The sequence below is a fragment of the Psammomys obesus genome, unplaced genomic scaffold (assembly GCF_907164565.1).
Source record: "Psammomys obesus unplaced genomic scaffold, mPsaObe1.curated_primary_1811, whole genome shotgun sequence".
NCBI classification, from domain to species: Eukaryota; Metazoa; Chordata; class Mammalia; order Rodentia; family Muridae; genus Psammomys; species Psammomys obesus.
Window position 1 is genome coordinate 7,804,939 of NW_026585895.1, and position 25,455 is coordinate 7,830,393.

General features: G+C 42.0%; 1 protein-coding gene across 4 annotated transcripts in view; it reads left to right on the plus strand.

Moving 5' to 3' along the window:
• The window catches only part of Ccdc141 (coiled-coil domain containing 141), a 169,216-nt gene that overhangs the window by 84,267 nt on the left and 59,494 nt on the right, over nucleotides 1-25,455 (plus strand). For all 4 annotated transcript variants that reach the window (XM_055600779.1, XM_055600780.1, XM_055600781.1 and 1 more), the window contains exon 8: nucleotides 15,578-15,750. In XM_055600779.1, coding sequence (XP_055456754.1) covers nucleotides 15,578-15,750 — 173 coding nt within the window. The remainder of the gene's footprint in view (nucleotides 1-15,577; nucleotides 15,751-25,455) is intronic.

Sequence of the window (25,455 nt, forward strand, 5' to 3'; positions counted from 1 at the left end):
AAAGAAAGAAAGAAAGAAAGAAAGAAAGAAAGAAAGAAAGAAAGAAAGAAAGAAAGAAAGAAATGGCAACAAGATAACTAAAACAGTTTTATTTTAGAGATGTCATTGGTCTGTTTGTGGGTGGCACTAGTCTCTACAATGAAATGTTTCTCATAGAGATGAGGAAATATTATAAAAATATATCAGGTTAAAAGAAACTGTAACAATGTTACCTAAACACCCTTCTGTTTGTTTTAAAGAGTTCAGGCTGGCCTCCAATTCCCAACATCTCTAAGGATGGCCTTGATCTGGTCTTTTCCGTGTCCACCTCCCTAGTGCTGAGGTAGCGGGCATGAACTCCCACACCCATTCCTACATGCTAAGCTGGCACACTACCAGTTGAGTTACACCCCGACCCCTGGTTTTGTACTTTTTAAACATTTTCCTTAATTTATCAGGTAGAAATGCATGCATTTTATGTCTTCTGCATATGAAGCCCTAAGGTCAGAAACTGTCTCCCCTCAGCCATTCTGCCTTGGTTTTACAGTTTCAAGTAAGGCAGGGGGGAGCCTCGACACAGACTGTCAATGGGTCTTCCACAAAAGAGCTTCACTGCTAGAGCAGGTGGTGCTGGGATTGGCAATGTTTATGACTTACCAGCAGGCAGGTATTATCAGAGAATAGTCTTTGTGAATAGGATTTCCACCTCACCATCTGCTACTACACGAAGTTAGTGTGCAGCCCAGGAGATGGCTCTGCTCGATGGAGCCCCTTTTCTTCCTGACTTTGTCTTCCGACCTCCAGAACCGTGGGCAGGCGGTGTTCAGTGTGTGCGGCTGGTGATGGTGTTTGTATGTTTTTGACCCTTGCCACTGTAACATAGACCTCCAGATTCCACACTGGAATTGTTTCACCGGTGAAATTTCAGCGATTTCGATGTAGACAATGTAACCAGCAGAAGATGCATGCTCCTGGAAGCTAACGCGCACTGTGCTCTAAGATCACAACGCTAGTGCCAAGTACTGTGAGCTACTGGGTTACTTAATGGTGAAATTCCTTACTTACAAAAAAACTTTTGAGAATCTGAGTAGTAAAATTCTAAGGCAGAGAGGATGGGATTACAGGAAACCTATGAAAGAAGTCCTTGGTTAATTGACCTTTTGGGGGGTCTCAGTGTCTTAACACAAGGAACATAGAGACTATAGCTGGAGATAAGGAGCTAAGTAGATGTTAGTTGCTAGCTATTTTCTCTTCAGCAGCCCAAATTTTGGGGTAAGAGGTTATAATATTTCCATTACACCTTTAGTCTACAGAATGATTAGCTGCTTTGAAGTCAACTGTGATTGTTGCTAAGGGAAAGAGTAAAGAATGTGTTTCTGTAAAGCAATGCTCTAGTAGACGCTGCACAGCTCACAGCCTTGCAAAATGCAGACAGTGTTTTCTCTTTCTCACGCTCTTGTTCTCTCATTATTTTGGTTTTTCTTTGTTGATTATTTAGCACCTTGCCTTGGCTATATATCATCTGGCTTTAGTCTCAGGCCCTACGGGAACTTGTAAAAGTTAGAGAAGGTGAGTTGGTGGAGGAGAGGAGAAGGAAGATAGGAAGGAGAAAGGGGAGGGAAAAGACAAGAGTGGATACTTTCTGAATCTCATACAATAGTGTAAGTCTGGTCTGGAGAAGAGAACTCATATTTCTTAACCCCAAATAATAGATTCCTAGATTCCCCATCTTGTCTCATTGCTTGATGCCACAGCATGCTAACTATTCAACTTATAAAGTCTGCTGGCATTTACTAGTTTTCTAGTATCTGGACAAATGGTACCGGGAAAGGTTTTGAATTCTTTCTTATTTAAGGAGGTTATTTCCAAATTAAGAGCTGATAACTCACTGTGAAGGATGCTGGGCCTGGGAATTGGGGCAGGACCAAATGCAAGAGTTTGTAGAGTAGATAGTTAACCACGAACCCACACACATTGCTTCTGTGTTAATAAAGTGAAATAAATGATGAAATTATGTAGGGAGTAAATCTATATGTTAAGAATTAAAGTCCTCTTATGACTTAGATGTGACATTTTTCTTTCTGATTCATATTTTAGAATCTCCAAATTAAAAAAAAAAAATCTTACCACTTTACCCAATCGTGGCAGGAAACTCATAAATCAACCTCTAAAAGGCTGGTTTTTAAAAATTTATTATAATATCAAAAGTGTTGAAAATAATTTTCTGAGGTGCAGTTTCTGTGTACACTAGTCAGCGGGTAGGTTTTAACGTACATCATCAGTTGGCTGTCTCAGAAGTGCTAGGTTTTCCCTTTGAAAACGGCCTGTGATGTGTCTGGAGGATGCTGGGTCTCCGTGCTGTGAGCACCTGTGTTTGCAGGGGAAGTCATCCTCCCAGCTCTGAGGACCCTGAGAGTTTACCTGACCTTCAGGCTCCTGGGCTGTCCTCTCCTGGATGCTGACAGAAGATGCATGGTTCCTGGGTCAGTTTTGAGTGATGACTACAGCAAAGCAGTGGCTGGGTGACAGCATACAAATGAGCGCTGTATGTCCCAGTTCCAACATGGGTGACGGAGAGGAGCACAGACATATGCCTGCCGCACAGAGGAAGGGTGAGGTGAGGGAGTCTGCTGTTGTAGAGCAAGCAGTAGCAAGCCTGCTCTTTGTCGTGTGTGTGTGTGTGTGTGTGTGTGTGTGTGTGTGTGTGTGTGTCTGTGTGTCTGTGTGTGTGTGTGGTGTAACCTCAGGTGGGGAGACTTCTAGCCTCAGAGCCCACACTGAGAAAGGTGTCCCACACTGAGGTCAGGTCTTTCATTCTCGGCAGGAGAGAGAGGCGTTAGCAAGCACACATGCGAGCCCGGCTGCCAGTGCTGTGAGGGAGCAAAGAAGCCTCTGCCTGCTCACCCTTCCCCATAGATTCCAGTTCTGCTTCTGATGTGTGAATTATTACCTCAGTAAACAAGTTCTTTGGCTGAAATTATTCATGTAATGTCAAATGCCTGCGAGCAGAACGTGTCTGTGCTGGAGCAAAATGAGACACTGCGATGATGCGAGTGTCGGCTTACTAAAAAGTGAGATGGGGTTAAGATATACTTTTTGAGGGGCTGAGGAGATGGCTCAGTGGGTAAGAGCGCTTGCTGCACAAATGCAGGGCGTTCAGATCCCAGGAACTCCATAAAAATCTGCGCATAGTCCTGAGCACGCCGGGATCCTCAGCCTTGTGCAGGGCAGACACAGGAGGATAATGGGAGCTCGGTGCTGACGGCTTGGTTCCGGGTACCTTGAGAGACCGACACCCTTCTCAGGGACTGAGGCAGAGAGTGACAGAGAAGGAAACCCGACATCCTCCCCTGGCCTCTGCACACTGATCTGCACGCATGTGCCCGTACACCACGCCCCCCACACCCCCACACCCACACACTCACACCCACACACCACCACACCCACACACTCACACCCACACACCACACCCCCACCACACCCACACACTCACACCCCACACCACGCCCCCACACCACACCCATACCCACACACCACGCCCCCCCACACCACCACACCCACACCACCACACCCACACCCACACACCATGCCCCCCCACACCACCACACCCACACCCACACACCATGCCCCCGCCACCACCGCCACCACCACCACCATGGCCATCACACCAAATAGTATTTTCCAACTTTGTGTAAGGAGAAAGGGATAACTGTCCAGTTTATCTATGGAATAGTAAGTTTTTATATCACATGTGCTACTTAGACAGATTTCTACTGTGTTTCCTGTTATAATCATCCCTCCACTTCTTTTCATTTTTATTAACTCCTTTCTACCAGTGCTAGACTGAGTAAGTCATTCATTCATTTAAGTCGCTGAATAAGTGATACAGTAAACCCGCTGCAGTAATTAGCTTCACCTTTAGGTACTAACTTACTTAGTGAATATTTACTGAGCACCTTTTCTGTGACAGGCACTATTCTAAATTCTGAGGATTCAAAACGGGGCAAAATGTGCAGGAAATCTAAAGTCAGTATAGCTTCCAGATTCTGAGATCTAGTAAGCTGTAAGAATCACCTGTCCAAATTTAATCCCTTTGCCTCATGGCTCCAGGGACCCCACTCTTACCTTGTAGTTTGCCCAGGAGTTGGGGACAATGACTCAAAACTCATGAATCTGTTTCTCAAGCAGAGAAAATGTGGAGTGTTGTGGAGCGAGGGCTGTTGGACTCTAGACTTAGCAGCAGGTGGCAATGTTGAGACATGGGTCTTGGGAACTTTGCTGTGTTTGTCTTAGACCAGCCTCTAAGACCCAAGCAAAGATTGAACGGTGCTACTTAAGGAGTCGACATACTTTCAGTGTTTCCTACTGTATTTGGTGAACCAATTCGTTAAACCATTCAGCAACCAATCAAGCAGTAATGAATGTTGATGTTCTACTGTGAGTGGTAGCTGAATGGAGAAGAGTCTTTCTCTCTGGTAGTGCTCTGAATTTTACCCTCATAGCTTGAAATACAAGCATGATAGCTCTTACAGAACATGCTTGGATCCCTCCAAGTTTTTATCATTTCCAACTGCAGGTTACCCTGTTGTTCTATTTCCAGAATTTTCATGGGAATTTGTTGATATCTATAAACCATCTAAGACACAGTTATCATTGTCTGTAGATTGTGATTGAGTGGAGCAGAGATGAATATCCAGTGTGATTCAAGATCAGAACACTGTGAGCTTTTTATTTACGCAGCAGTCTTGACTGAACCCAAACCTGCCAAGCATGGCCCTTGGGTTATCCAGTTTCTTGCCCATACCCTCTGTTCCCATGCACACAGTTTCTCTGAGGGAAGCAAGCAGAAAAGACCGGACAAGTTCTTTTCATGAGCTTCCTCTGATCTTCAGGTGGTCTGTATGAGTGCAAAGGTGAAGAAAATTGGGGGGTATTCAAAGAAACACCTAGGTACTCATACGAATCATGACGATATAGCTTCCACAGCTTCCACCACTATTGCAAATGTAGTGTCTTTTAGAGGATGTGGTTGCTTTTCAAAACAATTACAAGACAGTAACGCCTAGAGCCACATTTCTGTTTGACATGAAAACAAAATAATTAAGCATGACATTTACTGTACTTTTTTCCACTTACATAGTCCCCATTTTACCATTTAAAAATAAATGTATTTTAAGCACATTAGTTGAAAACAATTACAATTGTCTAATTATTGAACAGATTGAAAGAGGAAACATGCCCAGATAGAGAACCTAAAAAATTATTGAGAAGAAATTTCTTAAAATCATGTCAATGAAATCTGGAAGTCATACTAATTGTTAGAAAAAATTTAAAAGTTACTTTTAATTAAATAAATCTGAGCACTGTATCTCAGTGTTCTCTTTTTAAAAAACTTAGTGAGTGTGTGTGTGTGTGTGTGTGTGAGTGTGTGTGTGTGTGTGTGAGTGAGTGTGTGTGTGTGTGTGTGTGTGTGTGTGTGTGTGCACGTGTGTGTGTACATGAGTGCAGGTAGCCACAGATGCCAGAAGGGGCAGCGAGATCCCTTGGAGCTGGAGTTACAGGCAGTTGTGAGCTGCCTGACGTGGATGTTTGGGAGCCAAACTCTGGTTCTCTGGAAGGGCATCACAGGCTCTTACCCACCAATCCATCTAAAGGAATCCAGACCCCTGGATTCCTCTTTCATTTTTTTCTTGTCTCTTACAAATAACCAGAATGCTTGCTTCTCCCATCTCGCTTCTTATATCCTGATAGTGTCTTATAGTCTGGCTGTTTCCCTGTGTGAGACAGGTACTTGAGTGAAGCCAGTAGCAGGTGTGGTCTCAGCCTTCCAGACTCTCATGTGTAGTTCGTAAGACTGAGTGATGTTCTGTAGAAAGGCCATGATGTGTCCTGCCCAGTGCAGTGGGGAGCACAAGCAGAGCCTGGTCAGTGTAAATGTGTTAAGGAAGGTAACCACTGAGTGAAGCTGGGAAGGAAGACATGCAGTGGAAGGGGAAATGTGAAGATGCAAAGTCAGGCCATGCTTGGGAAATGTAGGCTGAGTCATTTCTTGAGGTATGGTGTAGAAGATTAGAGCAAAGTGTGACAAAAGCAGGAGAGGTAGCCAGGGCTCAGTAAGGAGTGTGGACACCATGTTCAGGACTGTGTATGTGTGTATGCGTTTACAATATTTAATATTTAATATATGTATATATATAAATAGCATATATATATACACATATAATCTAGTATATATGTATTTTTGTTATTATCTATCATTTACTATATAATATATGAGAAAAATATTTGAAAACTTGAAAAGATTATGATAAATCAAGCCTCACCACAAAAAAATTTGATGATAATATCTTCTGTCCTTCCTCCTTCTGTACTTCCTTCTATCCCTCTTTGAAAATGATGACTGTGAGGTTTAAAAACTTTTACTTTAAAGCTCAGAGGTTAGGTTGTTTAAATCTAAGCAAGTATTCAATGAAGGTAGGTAAACTATCAGTACAGAAGTATTAAATATATGATGAAAAGTATAGAAAATAAGGGATGTCTTTAGCATCATTCATCACAAGAGCCCTAAACCCACTTGAGGCTTAATTGTCTGATCATCAAGATATTTAATTTTGGATAGTATATCTCAATAGTAAAGTGTTTGCCTGGTGTCTGAAAGGTCTTGGTTTATACGTCCAGTACTGTAGATAGAAAAAGAGATTTTCACTTTTATTCCTACTCACTACTATTTTTTTCCAGTAAATTGGTAAGTGGACCTCTAAGTCATGAATGCATTCATTGGGTGTCCTTCCATGCGGACTTCTACATTATTATATATCCTTTTCTGTTTGGCAGTGAACAAATTCAGCCTTGTAGTGTCATTTCTAGGGAGATTTATTTTTCTTTGCCTAATTAAAATTCCTTGAGGCTAAGGAGCATGTGTACCTGACTTTGCATTTACCCAAACAGACTGGTGCCTTCTGGTTAATTATTTGAACCGTTGAGAGTATGAAATACTCTCGATAGAATTGCTGGTCTGTTGGAGAGCAGGAGCCTCTGATCATAAGAGCTTTCACCTTCATGAGAGCAGCAGCAGCTACTTGTAAAACACCTTCAAGTCAGGACCTGTTGATTGTTGACATTTTCTCATAGGAGAGGAGGCAAGGGTCATTGGGCCCTCTGAGGTTCCAGCCACTGCTTCCTGTACCTCTCTATGTAACTTGCCCCTAAATGCATATAGCCTTGCTGTCTCAAGGGAACAAGTAGATACACTGTGCGCAGCAAGTTCAGTGGTGGAAAAAGACTCCATCTCTGGAGCTGTGGCGGGCTGCCATCTCTCCTGGGGTAAGACTTTGCATTAGTATGGCTGCTTTGCGTTGTGCCCATGCTTCTGTAGCTTCTAGTCCATGTTCTGTGAGTGAGCCCAACAAGCTCATTGGCTTCCTGTTTTAGACCCTGAGAGGGTTCTGCTTTGGTCTGTCTGATATTATATACGTAGACATTTGTTCCTGTCTCCCAAGGAAAAGTTTATACAACACAGAAAAGTGTACTGTATTGTTCATAACAGAGTATATTGATCCAAAGTATTTGGGATAAGACCAGTCTGAAAGGGGGAAATCTTACTGCAAAACCCTAGAAACACACATTTCTAGTGCAACTTCCGTGTCTTACCTGAGAAACTGAATAGTTATATAAAAAGAGAATATCACATGTAGTACCTTCCAAAAATCTCTCCAAAGACATTATTGACTGTTTATTTCTTATTATTCCCATGGTATTTCTCCCTGTTCAAGAGAGTGAATTTGTCTTAATCATCTTTGTATGCCACCTAGTGTTCAAATGTTTATGTGAATGAATGAATAAACAGCTGGTTTTTCTTAACTTTAGTTTTCTCTTCAAAAATAAGTCTAACAATCCCTGTCTACTTTAGAGAATACCTTTCCATAAATTTTTAAGGTTGGTGATAAATTGGGTAGGCTTTTAATGGAAGAGTTAGAGTATAAACTAGACTGGTAGGGCATTAGGGAAAAATTTAAAAATATTTGTTAGCATGAGAAAATAACATAGTGGATCTTGGAGCCAGGCTGGGCATGAATTTGGCCTGACACGTTTATTACCTGCCTGGCCCATCTACTTAACTTTCCCTGGCACCTGGCATCTTTGTTTATAGAATAGAAATCCTAGTTCTGTGTCCTTGCAGGATGTCCAGGCCATCTAAAGGAGGGGATACATAGCCTGTGCTGCACAGCTACGCACATAGTGAGCACCAGCCATTGTTCTGCCATTCCAAGTGCGTTTCCTATTGCTTCAGCCTTTCTAATGTGGCAGATCTTATGTTCAGGATGTAGGTGGGTCTATGGACTGTAGATATCGCTGGATAAATCTTGGAGGGATGAAAACAGATATGATTCATATATTATGACCCACATTAATAGCACAAAGATCATCCTAAAAATCACTGAAGTCAATTAAGATAAAGGAAAAAAAATAATGAAAAGATCTGAGCTACCTAAAGTTCTACTTACTGAGTCTCATTCCATTTTTCTACTTACTGAGGTAGATTTGCCTCAGGAACACTAAGGTGTTAGCTTGTAAACTTCCTTCATCCTCTTATTAATAAAATGCTGTTGATACATTCATTCAATTTAAAGCTTCTTTTCCAGTTTTCAGCTTGTGAGGAAAACCTGCTGAGCAGCAAATGGCTTTCCACACAGCTTAATAGGACCACTCATCTACCCTGAGACTGGAAGGGATAGGGGTGGGGCAGCAAAACCACTCTGAGAAGGGAGGAACCCATGGAGGCAGTGGGAAAAGTGGGAATAGAAGACATTAAATCCACCTTTGCCGGCTCTCACCTTCAAGGGTTTGCAAGCTGGCTATGTCCTGCACATCAGTTCACCAGCCTGAGCCACAGCAGTTGTCTTAGGCGGTGCTTGAGGAAGGAGAGTGAAGATGTGGGTCCTTATATAAACAGCCCAGAGGAAATCTGACTCTCCAAAGGTGGTGGAGTCAAGAGTCTCTGGGCCAAAGCTGTTTTGTGTCCGGTTGTTTTCCAGGGGTGTGTTATTTTCTAACAACGACTCTTTCTACATTTATTACTCAAAAATCTAATGCTCTTCTTTATCAGTGCCTTTTGAACCAGTGTGGCAGCAGAATTAGGCTGGATGACTCAGGGTTCTTAAATCATGAGTCTTTCTAGATATTTAAAAAGAATAAAATATGCCATCCTCTGATACCATCTATGTTTGATTTGTGCAGTCGACCTTGGGTCTGCACTTAACAAAGTGAACAGGAAAGGTTTTTATTGGCCCCTTTAAGAACAAAAGCCAAGCAGTTCCTTAATCTTTTCCAAATTAGGGCCCAGAGGAGCTGGCCTGTCTCCTCCTTACGTGGGGGGACTGAGTGGTAGCATGTTGAGATGGTCCAAATGACTAGGACCCAGCAAGAGAAATGTGTACCATCCTTGCACTCTTATCTTTTCCTCCCAGTCTAGTCATAAACATTTGTTCACCCTGGACATACAAGGCTTGATGAAGCAGGGGCCCGTGAGAGGAAAAGCCGAGGGGAGGAACCTTTAATTCCAGTAGAGTCTGCATGAGGCTCACAGTGTGCTTATTGCCAGGAAGCCTTTCTGTACTGTGTCTTCAACAAAGACTTCCAGTATATCAAGCTCCCTATGGATAGGGTACACAGAAAAGCAGTCCGTTCTATTCTGGGATAAGAGCAAGGACTCTTAGCTCATTCCTGGAATTAGCACATGGATTCCGCATCAAATTGTACAGGGGAATGAGAGAAAGAAATTTTGCATAGAATTCAGTCAGTAATATTATAACTCTGAAAGAAGAATTCTTTTAAAGCCCAAAGGATTAGCTCTTATTTTTGTATCTACAGAACTATCCCAATTATGCTGAAACCTAAGTTGGTTTCTGTCAACTTGACACAAACTAGAGTCATCTGGGAAGAGGAAAGCTCGGTGGAAGAATTGCCTCCATCAAACTGGCCCGTTGGCATGTCTTTGGACCATGTAGTATCTTGATTAATGGCACTGCGGGTAGTGCCATCCCTAGGCAGGTGATCCTGGGTTGGATAACAAGGCAAGCAGTAGCTGTGTTCCTCCATGGTCTCTGCTGTAGTTCCCGCCTCAAGCTCCTGCTCTGGCTTCCCTCAATGACAGACTTTGATCTCTAAGATGCCATTAGCCCTTTCTGCAAGACTTTGCTTTTGGTCTTGGTATTTTATTGCAACAACAAAAGCCAAGTAAAACAGTAAGTAATGAACTCCTTTGTGGAATCCCTCTCACCTTATAGGTGTCCTGCACATTTTTTGTGTTAAGCTAATGAAAGAAGGAAACCTGATGTCTCTTTTATATTGTCATGGTTTTATTATTTGCTTTTATATGTAGAGAAAATCATGAAGTATATTCCTAACATTTGGTCTACTTTAGAATAGACTGTGGAAGAAAATCTGGCTCATTTGATTCCAAGTTAATGAGTTTGGCTTTTGATATATGGCCCTTATTTCTAGAGCATGTTTGGCTCTTCAGTCTATCTTTATTCTTTTAGGAAGTCAGACCTTTATTATAGCATCATGACTAAGGGACAGTGACATTGCGCACGCATCCAACAGCCTTGCAGTTTTAGTTTCTTTCTTCTGTGAAGGTGGGACCATAGCTGAGGTCTGAGAGAGGTGACTGCTTGGACAGGGTCATTGGGGAAGCCCCATTGAATCAAAGTCAGGCAACAGCTAGCTGTGCCCTTCTAGGAGATTTTTTTAAAAGATGTGTTTGATTGATGAAGATTTAGAACAGCAGCAAACAGTGTCTGAGTACCACATCTGCCCTCATTCTTAGTTACTTTCATTATTTTTTTTTTTAATTTTCAAAACAATAATAATCGTGGCATGGTCTGTTATTAAAACAGAATGGGGTTAGATTTGAAACAAGAAAAGGTACTTTGAATTCTCTATCCCTCCTCCACTCATAAGAGACTGAAAACGTCTTTTTAAAGGAAAAAAAAAAAGACCACATCCTGACATTTACATGTAGACTTTCCATTTATCTCTGCCTCTGCTGGAGCTTGGGCTTGATAATCCAAAATATAACACACAACAATTCACCAACCTTAAACTTTAAGTGGGAATTAAGGCAATCTAAGGTAATTTTAGCTATCAGAAGTTTACTTTAGGCATTGACTTTAAATCTTGGCCCTCAATTAACAAGAGGCACCATTTTATCCTAAATGAGCAACCCAAATTTAAAATACACAGTGAAATTCTAGAAACAGTGCTTGTCCCTCGGTGATGCTTCAGTAAGCTATGGAAGGACCCAGAAGGTCATAAAACCATATTTACTAATATCAGCACATTGCTGCACTTTGCTCTGTTTGCAAGTGAAAGAGAAACATGGTCAGGTAAGAAAGGGCTCTAGCTCACGTGGCTAGAAAGAGCAAACGTGGAAGATATGAGGAGGAGAGGAGAATCTCAACATAGAAGATCATTTGAGGGATTTCTGTAGATTCCAGTTCCATTCAGTTTTAATTTGGCCATTCACACTTCCCTAAGACAGTAGCTGAACTCAAAGGACATGTTCTAGCCATCCTCAACCCCACTGCTGAAGCTGAAATTGTCTTCTGTGAGAATCAACTCAGGCCCACTTCTCTGCCTCCCTCAGGTCTCCACTAGCCCTGTATAATGAAAAGTTATATTTTGGGGAGCTTTTTTTTTCATTTCTTTAAATATTAGTTACAGTTTAACTTTATATCTCTGCTGTATCCTGCTCCCTCATTCCCTCCCAACCCCACCCTCCCTCCCTCATCTCCTCCCTGTCCCTTTCCAAGTCCACTGATAGGGGAGGACCTCCTCCCCTTTCATTTGATTGGGGAGCTTTTTTTTTGGGGGGGGGAGCTTTTTTTTTAAAACCACCCATTCTATCTCCCCAATAGATGACACAGAGACTTATTAGATTTTTAAGTAAGCTTTAGGCATCTATTTATACTAATCCTCTGTGCTAGTCTTGCTATTTCCCAGCCACACTCTCTGATCTACTTTCTATATTGGTCCTGTCAGGGCTGTTTCTGCTCTATCATCTCAGTTCTTAATCACCACATCCTTTCTCTACCTCTTCCTTTTTCCTCCCCTGTGGTCTCTACCTGAGACCCTAAACCTGGGAATGGAAGTTCTGCCTACCTATCTCTTCTGCCCAGTTATTGGCTGTCAGCAACTTTATTAACCAATCAGAGACATTGGGGAGCAAAGTTTATACAATATTGATCACTATATATGGCAATGCCCTTGTCCATATTGCAATAATATTTTGGGGCCCAGAATTCAGCAACTGGAATACACATAGCACCAGACCAAGCCCCCAAACACCTGTTCTTGTCTCTGATGTCTGAGGTCTGGAATCCTCCCTGACCATCTTCTATGGGGGTATGCCTACTCCATTCTCATGGGCTCCTGCCAAACTTTGTGAATTCGCACTTAGCAATATAGGAAGGCCAGACTTCAAGGCTTCTCTTGACCTACCTATTGTTCCATGGTCCTGGGAACATTTTGAAATATAACTAGTTTTGTTGTTGTTGTTTGTTTTGTTTTGTTTTGTTTTGGAGTGGTATGGGACAGTCTGGAGGGTGTTTTTCTTCAAGAGTGCTGAGGGGGAAAGTAATCTCATGATGTTCAGCTTTTCTTTGGCTTAGTTTACTCATCTCTCTAGGCCAAAGGTAAAATGTGGACTAGCAGGAAACCTATGAAGACTGCATTCTGCCTTACCTTTCTAAAAAAAATTACAATACTCCTTTATTATCCATATGTTATCTTGTATAGCTTTTAATTTTATTACTTGTAGATTGTTTGCATAGTGTTTGCAATGTGTGTGTGTCTATGTATGTGTGTGTACATAAACACAAATGCATGTGTCTGTCCAGAAGAGGATGTAGTGTTCCCTCAAGCTAGAGTTGCAGAAGGTTGTAAGCCACCCAGTGTGGGTTCTGAAAACAAAACTTGGGTCTTCAGTAAGAAGACACTCTTGACGGCTGAGACATCCCTCTAGCCCAATGCTTCCATATCTTAATGTCACCTTGGCCTCAATAGCCAATGAATAGCTCCTTTGTATCCCATGTTAAGTTTTTAAACTTCATCTGCTATGTTGGACAGTCAATCTGTCTGCCAGTGCAGAAAGATTAAAAATTTCCCCCTTTCCATTGTGTACATATACCACAATTTCTGTATCCATTCTTCAGTTGAGGGATTGAATTAGATTACAACCTGGGTTGTTTCCAGATTCTAGCTATTATGAATAAAGCTGCTACGATCATGGTTGAACAAATGTCCTTGTTGTGTATCTGAGCATCTTTTGGATATATGCCTAGGAGTGGTATAGCGGGATCTTGAGGAAGCACTATTCCCAATTATCTGAGAAAGTGCCAGATTGATTTCCAAAGTGGTTGTACAAGTTTACATTCCCACCAGCAGTGGAGGAGGGTTTTCATTTCTCCACAACCTCTCCAGCACATGTTGTCACTTGAGTTTTTGATCTAAGCCATTCTGATGGGTATAAGGTGAAATCTCAGGGTCGTTTTGATTTGCATTTCCCTGATGACTAAGGATGCTGAGCATTTCTTTAGGTGTTTCTCTGACATTCGATATTCTCCTGTAGAGAATTCTCTGTTTAGCTCTGTACCCCATTTTTTAATGGGATTACGTGATTTGTTGCTTTACTACTCAGCAATTAAAAACAAGGAAATCATGAAATTTGCAGGCAAATGGTGGGATCTAGAAAAGATCGTCTTGAGAGAGGTATCCCAGAAGCAGAAAGAGGCACAGGGTATATACTCACTTATAAGTGGATGTTAGACATATAAGATAGGATAAACATACTAAAATCTGTACACCTGAAGAAGCTAAGCAAGAAAGAGGACGCTGGACAAGATGATCAATCCTTACTCAAAAAGGCAAATGGGATGGACATCAGAAGAGGGAGAAAACAGGGAACAGGACAGGAGCCTACCACAGAGGGCCCCTGAAAGACTCTACCCATCTGGATATCAAAGCAGAGGCTGAGACTCATAGCCAAACTTTGGGCAGAGTGCAGGGAATCTTATGAAAGAAGGGGGAGATAGAAAGATCTGGAGGGACAGGAGCTTCACAAGGAGAGCAACAGAACCTGGGCACAGAGGTCTTTTCTGAGACTGATATTCCAACCCAGGACCATGCAAAGAGAAAACCTAGAATCATTGCACAGATGTAGCCCATGGCAGCTCAGTGTCCAAGTGGGTTTCCTAGTAAGGGGAACAGGGGCTGTCTTAGACATGAACTGATTGGCCTGCTCTTTGATCACCTTCCCCTGAGGGGGAAGCAGCCTTACCAGGCCACAGAGGAAGACAATGCAGCTAGTCCTGATGAGACCTGATAGGCTAGGATCAGACGGAAGGGGAGGAAGATCTTCCCTATCAGTGGACTTGGATAGGGACATAGGGGGAGAAAAGGGAAGGAGGGTAGGGTTGGGAAGGATGGAGGGAGGGGACTACGGCTGGAATACAAAGTGAATAAATTTTAAAAAAAATTTTAAAACTCAAATCTAAAAAAAAATTCCCCTTTTTGAGGACTAGGAAGGGGAGTAGGAGGGAAGAGGGAGAGAGGATGGGACCAAGAAGAGACAAGGGAGGGGATACAATTGGGATGTAAAGTGAATACATTTTTTTAAAAAATTAACGTTTAAAAATCTTATTTTAAGACAATAGCTTGAGCAGAGGTGGCTGGAGAGATGGCTTGGTGGTTAAGATCATTGGCTGCTTTCCCAAAGGACTGGAATTCAGTTCCCAACACCCACATGATACTCCATAAACATCTGTTGCTCTAGTTCAAAGGAACCCCACAACCTCTTCTAGTCTCCACAGGCACGTAGCATGCACGTGGTGCACAGATATGCATGCAGGCAAAGCACCCACACACATAAAACATTTTAAGACAACGCCTTTCTTGAAAAGGCTTCATTTTTTTTCTGTATATTATTACGGAGCATATCTGAAGCTGTTACTTTGATCCCACTCTTGACAGTATCCCAGAACTGAATTGTAATCCTCTCCTGTGGGCTTATAGATGCCTTTGGTAGAACAGGCCAAGGTCACGTTTTAAAAGGCAAAGGGGGAAACAATAGTAATGCTTTCTTGGTTGTCTCTCTCTAGTGCTTAAGGTTCAAAGTATAGCTCATTAGGAAGTTTTCCTTTAATACCTATTATAGAGATGTTCGGGTCATGAAAGGCTATTGAGTTTTTAATAGCGCATCCATTATATTTGTACGGTATAAAATATGCAAAACATCATCTGACTCTTCGAATTTCACACTGTTTTAGCTATCTGTGTCATACTGGTATCTTCTCAATATATGTGATTTTGGTAATTTTACGGTGTTGACATTTTTTTTTTATGTTGAACTAAGCTATAAGTTTCCCTGAGTGGGAGCTGCACAGCTGTTTTCCAAACTAAGGCTTTTGTTGTTGCTATGATTAAACTGTTAGGAGTTGAATGGTCTGGTTTAATCGCTAGTGTTTCGTGTACACATTGATGTAGAGTTTCAAACTAGAGAAGCAGAAAATGAAAGTATGTTTTTTTCTTTCTTTGGCAGGCATTTGATGTACTTGGAAAAGTTGAAGCTTACCTTAAGCTCCTTAAATCAGAGGGTTTAAGCCTGCCTGCCTTGGCAGCAAGGCATGAGGAATTACACAGAGAAATTAAAGACTCCACAGCCGACGCTCTGCAAAAGGGACGAACCTTAATCAGCCAAGTAGATTCCTGCCAGTGAGTAAAGTCTGTTTTATCCCCAATGTAGCAAGTTTTTTCACCGACTCCACAATCTGGTAAAAAAATAAGTTGCATGGGGTTTATTTATTTATCTTTTTTTCTGCTTCTGATGTTTGGATGCATTATGATGTGGTTTAAAAGGTTCATTGAATTATGCTCCACAGTGATTCTGAACACAGCATTGGTCACCCAGAAGTGAAGCCATAGCCTGAGCCTGAGGACTTAAAGATGCTAAAGCTTTGCTTCTGTCTATGTCTGAAGGCGGCAGGGAGGGTGCACAAGACAAGGAGGAGCTTTGCTTCCCACCTGGCACCTTCATGCTTCTCTCTCTCTCTCCCTCAGTTCATCAGCCTTCTCCATTGTCCCATTTTTCCTTTCTAGAAAAAAAAAAGAACTACAAGAATTATCATTTCCTTTTCCTTTTGACCTTGCTATTTCACTGAACAAAACCCAAATAAAAGGTAACTATGGATAATAGAAGCTCGCATTTAGTGAGAGCCCATTGCGTGCCAGGCACTGTGCCCAGGGCTTTAGGGAGAATATCTCATTAATCCACACAGTGACTCTGAAACACATACTAAGGATGTTTTCCTTCTACAGTCAAGGTAACTGGCCTAGAGAGTTTAGCAACGGTTAAGGTACAAACGGGAGCACACGTCCAGTTTGTGACAGAGACAGCTCTTGGATCTAAGGCACAGGCTCCAGTTTTCATGCTCTTGGGCAATGTGCCGGGGGATCACTTCAGTGAGCATGTTCGGTGGGTGCATCAGGATGAGCTAATCGTTGGCTGGGCAGAAGGAGAGAAAGGGGCTTTGGGGAAGAGAATGAATGCATTTGGGAAGTATGGGGATCTGAAGACAGGAAGGTGACATAGCAATTCTTAGAGCAGGCTATCAGCCAGGAAGAAATGAGACAGCACTTCCACTTGAACAGGAAGAGACGAAGTAGGTTTGTACCAACAGGTTGAACCCCAGTTCTCCCTTTCTATATCTACAATATCCTTGAACCTTAAAAATACAATTTGAGGCATGAAGTATGTGGGATGTGGTGAACATGGTCTCGTTCCCTTCAGCCTCCCGCTTGGCTCTCATAGGTGTGTTCTAATGAGTGACTCTGGAAGTCTAGGCATAGGGAGCATTCTTTCCAGAAAACAGTCTGAACTGGACAGAGACGTTTGACTCGGAGATTTGGGTGGTTGCTATGGGGCCATGCAATGCTTAGATTAGAAATAATCCACGGTCTCCCAGCAAGAGCCAAAACCCGGAGGTCATGACAAGAGCGAACTATTCTCCACTGTGGAAGAGCTACCAGCAACAGCTGTGGCTGCTTAGCAAATTGACTTAGGTGTTGATCCAGGTGCCAGGAAAGGGTATTTTCCATAGACGAGAGCCCAGGCATACTCCCCCTGGGACCACGTGTGCCTGTAACAGCTGCTTCCTTTCTTTCTCCCGATCCACGTCTACTCCTTGCAAATACCTTGAGCTACACAGGAGACTGTAAGACACAGGAAACACTTGCTGGATGGTGTTCTGGGTCACATGGTGGCTGAAGGAAGTGGTGAGGCTTGCATTCTTATAGGGTCTCACAGCCCTGGCCAATGTTATTTTCCTGGTGAAGCTACTCTTTGCTTGTGCTTGTTTTTTTCCTCTAGCCACATGTGGGCAAATGAGGGTACAGCCACAGACCCTGATGTCTGGAGGCCTGGTTTGGGTTGTTTCTTCCTACCTGGTATTCCATCCCACAAATCCAGGGTGTTGGGCTTCTCTGAAGTCTGATTCCTGACTTTTTTAATTTTTATTTTTTATATTAATTATAGTTTATTCACTTTGTATCCCAGCTGTAGCCCCCTCCCTCATTCCCGCCCAATCCCACCCTCCCTCCCTCATCTCCTCCCTGTTCCTCTCTAAGTGCACTGATAGGGGAGGTCCTTCTCCCCTTCCATTTGACCCTAGCTTATCGGGTCTCATCAGGACTGGCTGTAATGTCCTCCTCTGTGGCCTAGTAAGGCTCCTCCTCCCTCAGGGATGGGGAGAGTTCAGAGAGCCAGCCACTGAGACAGTCCCTGTTCCCCTTACTAGGGAAACCCACTTGGATATTGAGTTGCCATGGGCTACGTCTGAGCAGGGGTTCTAGGTTATATCCAAACATGGTTTTTGGTTGGAGAATCAGTCTCAGAAAAGACTCCTGTGCCCAGATATATTTGGTCCTTTTGGAGCTCCTGTCTTCTCCATGTCTTACTAACTCCCCCTTCTTTTATATGATTCCCTGCACTCTGCCCAAGGTTTGAAAAAGTGTCCTTCCAGCGCCACCATCTTGGATCCACTCTCCCTGCCCAAGGTTTGGTTATGAGTCTCAGCATCTGTTTTGATACACTGCTAGGTAGAGTCTTTCAGAGGCCCTCTATGGTTGGCTCCTGTCCTGTTTCTTGTTTTCTCCTACTTCCAATGTCCATCCCATTTGTCTTTCTAAGTGAGGATTGGTCATCTTACCCCAGGTCCTCTTTCTTGTTTAGCTTCTTTAAGTGTACAGATTTTAGTATGTTTATGCTATCTTTTAGGTCTAGTATCCACTTATAAGTGAGTATATACCATGTGTGTTTTTCTGCTTCTGGGATACCTCACTCAGGACAATCTTTTCTAGATCCCACCATTTGCCTGCAAATGTCATGATTTCCTTGTTTTTAATTGCTGAGTAGTATTTCATTGTGAAAATGTACCACAATTTTTGTATCCATTATATGGATACTTGATTTTTGATAAAGAAGCCAAAACCATTCAATGGAAAAAAAGACAGCATCTTCAACAAATGGTGCTGGTCCAACTGGATGTCTACATGCAGAAAAATGAAAATAGATCCATATTTATCATCCTGCACAAAATTAAAGTCCAAGTGGATCAAAGACCTCAACATAAAACCAGACACACTAAATCAGTTAGAAGAAAAATGGGGAAAAGCCTAGAACTCATTGGCACTTCCTAAACAGAACACCAACAGCACAGGCTCTAAGAGCAACAATCAACAAATGGGACCTCATGAAACTGAAAAGCTTATGTAAAGCAAAAGACACTGTCATCAGAACAAAATGACAGTCTACAGACTGCGAAAGGATTTTCACCAACCCTATATCTGACAGAGGACTAATATCCAGGATATATAAAGAACCAAAGAAGTTAAAAAGCAACAAATCAAGTAATTCGATTAAAAAAAAATGGGATATGGAGCTAAACAGAGAATACTCTGTAGAGGAATATAGAATGGCAGAGAAACACCTAAAGAAATGTTCAAGGTCCTTAGCCATCATGGAGATGCAAATTAAAATGACCCTGAGATTCTACCTTAAACCCCTCAGAATGGCTAAGATCAAAAACTAAAATGATAATACTTGCTGGAGAGGTTGTGGAGAAAGGGGAACCCTCCTCCATTGCTGGTGGGAATGTAAACTTGTGCAACCACTTTGGAAATCAATCTGGCCCTTTCTCAGACAACTAGGAATAGCGCTTCCTCAAGATCCAGCTATACCACACCTAGCATATATCCAAAATATGATCAAGTATACAACAAGGACATTTGTTCAACCATGTTTGTAGTAGCCAGAATCCGGAAACAACCCAGTTGTCTCTCAACTGAGCAATGGATCCCTGACTTCTTAATCCTTCGAGAGTTCTGGGCTCTTGGATCACTTCTCTGAGCCCTGATTTAGAACCTTCCCCCTAAGGCAGGAAGCTGGTACCATCACAGTTTTTGAGTTTTTGCTTTGTTTCTCCAGTTTACACATTTGTCTTTTCCCAGTCAGTTAAGGTACACTGGGAAGTTTAACTCCTGCTTCTTACTCAGAAACTAGTTTTCTGGTTTCAGGCTTCACTCTGAAGAGTTAGAATGGTTTTTACTGGTAAACTTAATCTGCTTTGTTCTCATCTAAAATGCTTTGATTTTGATACCTGAATTTTTGATTGAAGTGCTTTTATTTCATCTCTTTCCTCCATCTTCTCCCCTCTCTCCTCATTCCCTTCTGTTTCTAGTCATCCATTTTATATGGCTTGCATATTTATTTACTCATCTTGTCCAAATCTTTTGTCTCCCTTGTTCTTTCTAGTCCTGATTTTTATTCTCACCTCATTTTGCAAAGAGGAATTTATCACTTTGTCTTTTCAGGAGGCAGTTTGCGTCTTAATAGAAAAACAAGTAATTAGAACCATTGTAAGAAAGTTAAATTAATAGCTAACTAATTTGATTTTTAAAAGAATTAGAGTATGTTTCTGTCAGCATCTCAGAAATGTGAACTTGCTTCATAATAGTACCAAGATATTTGCTTGCCATGAGATTTCATAATCTTACAAATCAATGTCACTTCCATTTTGAAGGAGGAACTGAAAGTTAAAAAAAAATTGTTTCTTGGCAAAGCACATTTTTTATTCAGAAAGTAGATGTGAAATAGAAATCCATTAAAAACCAAATTACAAATGCATTAGAATCCCAGTTGCAAACCAGGAGACAGCATGTCTGCTGACCTCAATTCCACGTATTCTTTCTGGGACTTGCTCCCCTTTCTTCATCTGCTCCATCTCCACATACCTGGGTTCCCAGCAAAGGAAAGAGTAGAAGTTTTCCAAGAAGGGACTTTGTGGCCACAGCCACTCTGGAGTGAAGGTTTAGAATCACGTCAAGGACAACAAACAGACATTTGAACATGTGAAAATGTCTATAGAGAGTATCACAATGGGTTCCTAGACTTTGAGATAGCATCTGTACCAGCAAGTCACAAGACACCAAGGTTCCTGTTAGCAGACTCTTCCAAAATGGCATGGATCAGAAACTCAAGATTCTATTTCAAGAAGTTTTGCTGTGTGCATTCAGAAAGCCAGGGTAATGGTATAACTTTTTATTTATTTGTTTTTGTTTTTTGAGACAGGGTTTCTCTGTGTAATAGCCCTGGCTGTCCAGGACTCTCCTTGTAGACCAGGCTGGCCTCTAACTCACAGAGATTCACCTGCCTCTGTCTCCCAAGTGCTGGGACTAAAGGCTTATGCCACCACTCCCAGCCTAATGGTGGGACTTAACTCTCTGAATCTCTTTCCTCCTCTGTAAAATGGAAATTCCCATCTAACATTTTTAAGTTAAATAACATAACACCATTTCTTGCAGAAAGAAAATGCCCAATACATAATTACTTTAGTTATAAAAATCTATACAAAGAGCTTTCAAAGCAAAATACTAAGAGCCACATACTTGGTTCAAATAATTGCATCAGGGTGAGGCATTCCAAACAGTGGTGCTCATTTACATTAAACAGGAAGGTCATGGTTGAATTAGAGAAGATAAGTACTTCTCTTCAGATATCAAAGGCAGAACTTAGAATTGGAATATCAGCAGGTAGAAATTTCAGAGGCCCTATTATTTAACTTTTTACTGTTAATAATAATAATAATAACTCTCAGAAGTTTACCTTTGAGTGAAATGAGGGCATGACCACTCCAAGGTTGAGGAGGTTTTTATTGTAGATCTGAGGGAGAGCACAGCCAGAGGCATATGGAAGAGTCCACAGCAGGGAGAGAAAGTAATAGACAAAACAAGATCTAAATGGAACTGGGCTGTGAGAGGAGAGAAGGGAGACTAAGGAAGGGAAGAGAGAGGAGCAAGACAGCAAATGGCCAAAATGGCAAGGTTATGTAGGAGCCAGAAGCTGGAGAAGGGAGGTCCATGAGCTAGAGATGCTTAGGGTAGGGAACAGGGTGGGAAGGGCCGAGAGGAACCATGCGTACTGAGTAAGCCATGAGGCCAGCATGCACTGTGGTGTTCTAATAGGCACCACAGTTAACCATTTGGTCTGAGTTTCCTTTAGACCTGGCAATACTTATCTGAGATAAAGTGGTGTGGATGAATCTGAGATGTTCATTCACAGAAGGCCATTGCTCTTCTGTAAAGAATACAGTCCTAGGACTGTTTTCCGATCCTGGAACTCCAAGCAGCCTCACAGAATAAATAGTCGTAATGTTCACATTTTCTAGCTTCTTCTAAATCTAACCTTCAGTCTAACGGTAATTCTCTATCATTGAGTGTTTTTTTTAATTGTTTTAGATGCTAACATCTGTCATATGATAAGCAAGAGGCATTGTATTATATTTTTGTGTCTGCATACACTTATGGCACAAATTACCTGGAATAAAATGTGATGGCAGCCAAATTTAGACTCACAGCAAGGCTGAAAGCCCTTGGCTTCAGGTCCCCTCACCTCCTCCTAGACTTTGATTGGCATCATTCTCAACCAGAGGTGGTCTGCTACCATAGCATTTGGTATTAAGCCCCAGGAAGCTGAGGTAGTTGGAAGCGCTAGGTCTGGAGCTTAAGGGATTGCGATGGGTAAGAGTGAGGGATCTCTGTTCCTTTCTCAGAGTATATCTCCACTTCAGAGCTCAAAACATAAAACACACAGCAGGACCAGCCTGCTTCGTGAAGTACTCATTTACCTTTCTTGTCTGCTAAGATTCATTTAACAGTTTTATGTATATGTGAGCTTCTATTAGCTCAGTTTCTATCGCTGCATAAAAGGTGGTACCACTTTTTATTCTGTCTTATCATGGTGGAATTAAACATATTAGTTACATCCTAGGTGAATATTTTGCTTCTGTGTAAATTTAAGTATCATCTGCTTTGACCCAATACACGTGATTTCTTTCATATCAATTCTTCCTTCTCCTTACTGCTCAGAGTTGAGGAAGAACTGACAGTTAATCAAGACTATGTTTATCCTTCCCCTCAGGTGTTGTTTATTTTGGCCACTACCACCATGGTTGATATCACAGATGGTAATGAACTGTGGGCAGAATTTAGCCCATTTGCTCATTTGTTCATTCCAACACCGTGTTCAGGGTTTTGTAAAGTAGGTGATCTCAAGCATCTAAACGTCTGTCCTCACGCTGTTTGCATTCTGGGTGCAAGAGCCAACCAACAAATCAATCTATAACTGAAAGGTCCCTTTGTAGCAGGAAGTACTGTATGGTATGTGATATAAAGCGGCTGTGTGGCAGGAACTGTTTCAGCCTCCAGGGTCAAAGGGAGGACTGACTAACCAGAACTATCTACTGTGCAAATCCCTGGGAGGTAAGAGGACCCAACAAAGAAGAGCAGCATTGCATCAGAAAGGGCAGCGTGGCTGAAGGAGAGGAGGACAGGAGGAGGAGAGATTGAGACCCGGCAAGAGTTGAGTGGAACTATGTGGACAGGCTCATTAGCAGCCATAGAAACCATTGTCCTCGATGCAGCACTTGATGGATTTAACGATCACCCTCTATGACGTGCCTGATCCAACACTGCTCCTGTTTTGCAGACTATGACCTGGGGAGCAAAGAGGTTCAACAGCTTGACGTAGGATGTGTGCACAGCAGTAGGAGGTGGAGGACTGTGTCACTTGTCTGAAGTGTTCGTTGCACAGCTAGCTGTTGGTCTTTCTCTTTTGAATCAGCTGTCATTGATTGCAAGAAACCTGGTTGCTTCAGGGACATGGCCTCTCTTTTATTCCAGGATGCCCAAGTGGACTTTCATCTCCCTCTCTAGCTTCAACTCCGGCTCCACCTTTTCTACAGTTCTCTCTCTGAGTTTGTTTTTAAAAGTATTGAGCGAACAGAAAATGGCTATGACCTCAAGGCCAGACAAAGGTACACAAACCTGTCTCAGAATTGCAAGGACCTACTGGCATCCAGTCAAGAGGGGTCACATGAAGTCGATGAGCTTTAGGAAAAGGGAAGCCATGAAAACAGAGGCCGCTGTGCATAGGACTTCAGAGAAGTAATTCTTCTGAATAACAATAATTCTGACAGAGAGAGCAGAGGAGGCTGAGTGAAAGGCTGGGATTGGAGGAACCACAGGGAAGAGAACGTCTCTTCAGGCCAAGACCCCCAGCATGGTCACCTATTACGTGATATTTTGTAGCCCTTTGCACTTCCTGTATCTGCCCATTTTGTTTCCTTTTCACTCTGCTATACTACATCATTCATTCCTTAGTCCTCTCAGTGCTGGATATATCACTTCCCTCACAGGTTGATATCGCCTAGAGAGTTAAACCACCTAAGGAAACTCTCACCTTCCTTTCTCGATATTTTCATAGTAGGCCACTTGAACTATTCAGGAGCAGGCATGATATGACATAAGAGAGAAGACACATCATAATAAGAATGTATTGTTTTAACCATAAATGGAAAACAAAAGCAACGCCAGCCCTCCAAAAATAAAAATAAAAAAATAAATAGAAACATTTTCTCTTGCCTAGCAGATTTGTTTGTGATTGTATTCTGTAAGAGTTCCACCAAATACTTCAGAATTTAAAAATAACTTGTTGTGGGCCAGAAGTGGCAGCACACACCTTTAATCCCAGCATTCCAGAGGCAGAGGCTGGTGGACCCCTGAATTTAAGACCAGCCTAGTCTACAAAGTGATTTCCAGGACAGCCAGGGCTACACAGAGAAACCATGTTCTACCCTACCCCCCACCAAAAAAAAAAAAGAGGTAACTGGTCTTAATGGAGTTTGAGGATATATTTGGGTAGTAAATGTCACATACTAAAATTTGGGGAATTACAAAGTTGAGTTCTTGTGACAGCTTGAACTCAGCTCCTTTCCAAATATTCTCATGTCTATAATAAGCTGTTCTTTTAACTGTAGAGAAAATGGTTAACAAACCATTTTCATTCTTTTTCATTCTTAGACTCTTAGTATAGAGTATATCGTAAAGTTTGGACTGCATTAAAAGAGTATCTATCAATTTATTTTTCACAAAATATCTACAAGTTAGTCACTCTGATGCAAATGTAATTTCTTATGATGTTAATGATGTGGTGTGAAGCTGCCTGAGCCCTATTAGGGGGAAAAAGCTTGGGGAGAGCAGAGACAGCAGAGGAAGTCTGCCTTAAAAGGTCAGAAACGCTGCCCTGCATGGCTGAGGAAGTTCTCTTAGCTTGGGGAGTTTAGAAAGGAAAGATAGGAAGGGCATGTGAGTAGACACGCTTCACAGGGAGGTGATCACCACAGTGCTGGTCAGAATAAAGCCAACCTGGAGATGACCCAGTAGTTCCCTTACGCAGAAAAGTGTTTGGCCAGTTTAAGCATGCCACAAAACAATATAAACCCACCTGGAAATGAATTTTGTGAAGACTAGGTAATGATAGTCATAAGTAGGTGAAAACAGACCGAAAATTGAATGCATGGCCTAATGCTATGTGTTGGTGGTGGGGAAAATACAAAACAAAACAAAAAAAGCAACAAAAAATGTGTTGGAAGGAGATACATAAAAACACAGCTTTATACCTTCCAAATGATCTCAAATATGTTATTTACATGTTTATCTTTTGTTGCACCATTTTATCTAAACCTACCGTAAGTCATAAGACATTTCAGCCATCATCCTTTTTAAAGGTGCTTTCATAGGGCCCGTGTTTCCCTCTCGTAAGAAGGCCATGGGAGTCGATCAGTCTGCAGCAGGCTGTCTTCGTGCTGTTGTATACTGCAAAGGAAGCCCCTGCTCCTTCCCTGCATTGTATTGTGTTCTCAGTGACTTCCTGGCTGGCTTTCTCTTTTGTTAGCTGAAATTTTCCTTTAATTTTTTTTTTCAAATTTCTTACACAAGCACTGTCTCTACTTCATGTCCACTCTTTCCACTTCTCTCAGTTCCTCCCTTGTTCCCCACCACTGCCTCTCAAGTTCATGACCTCGT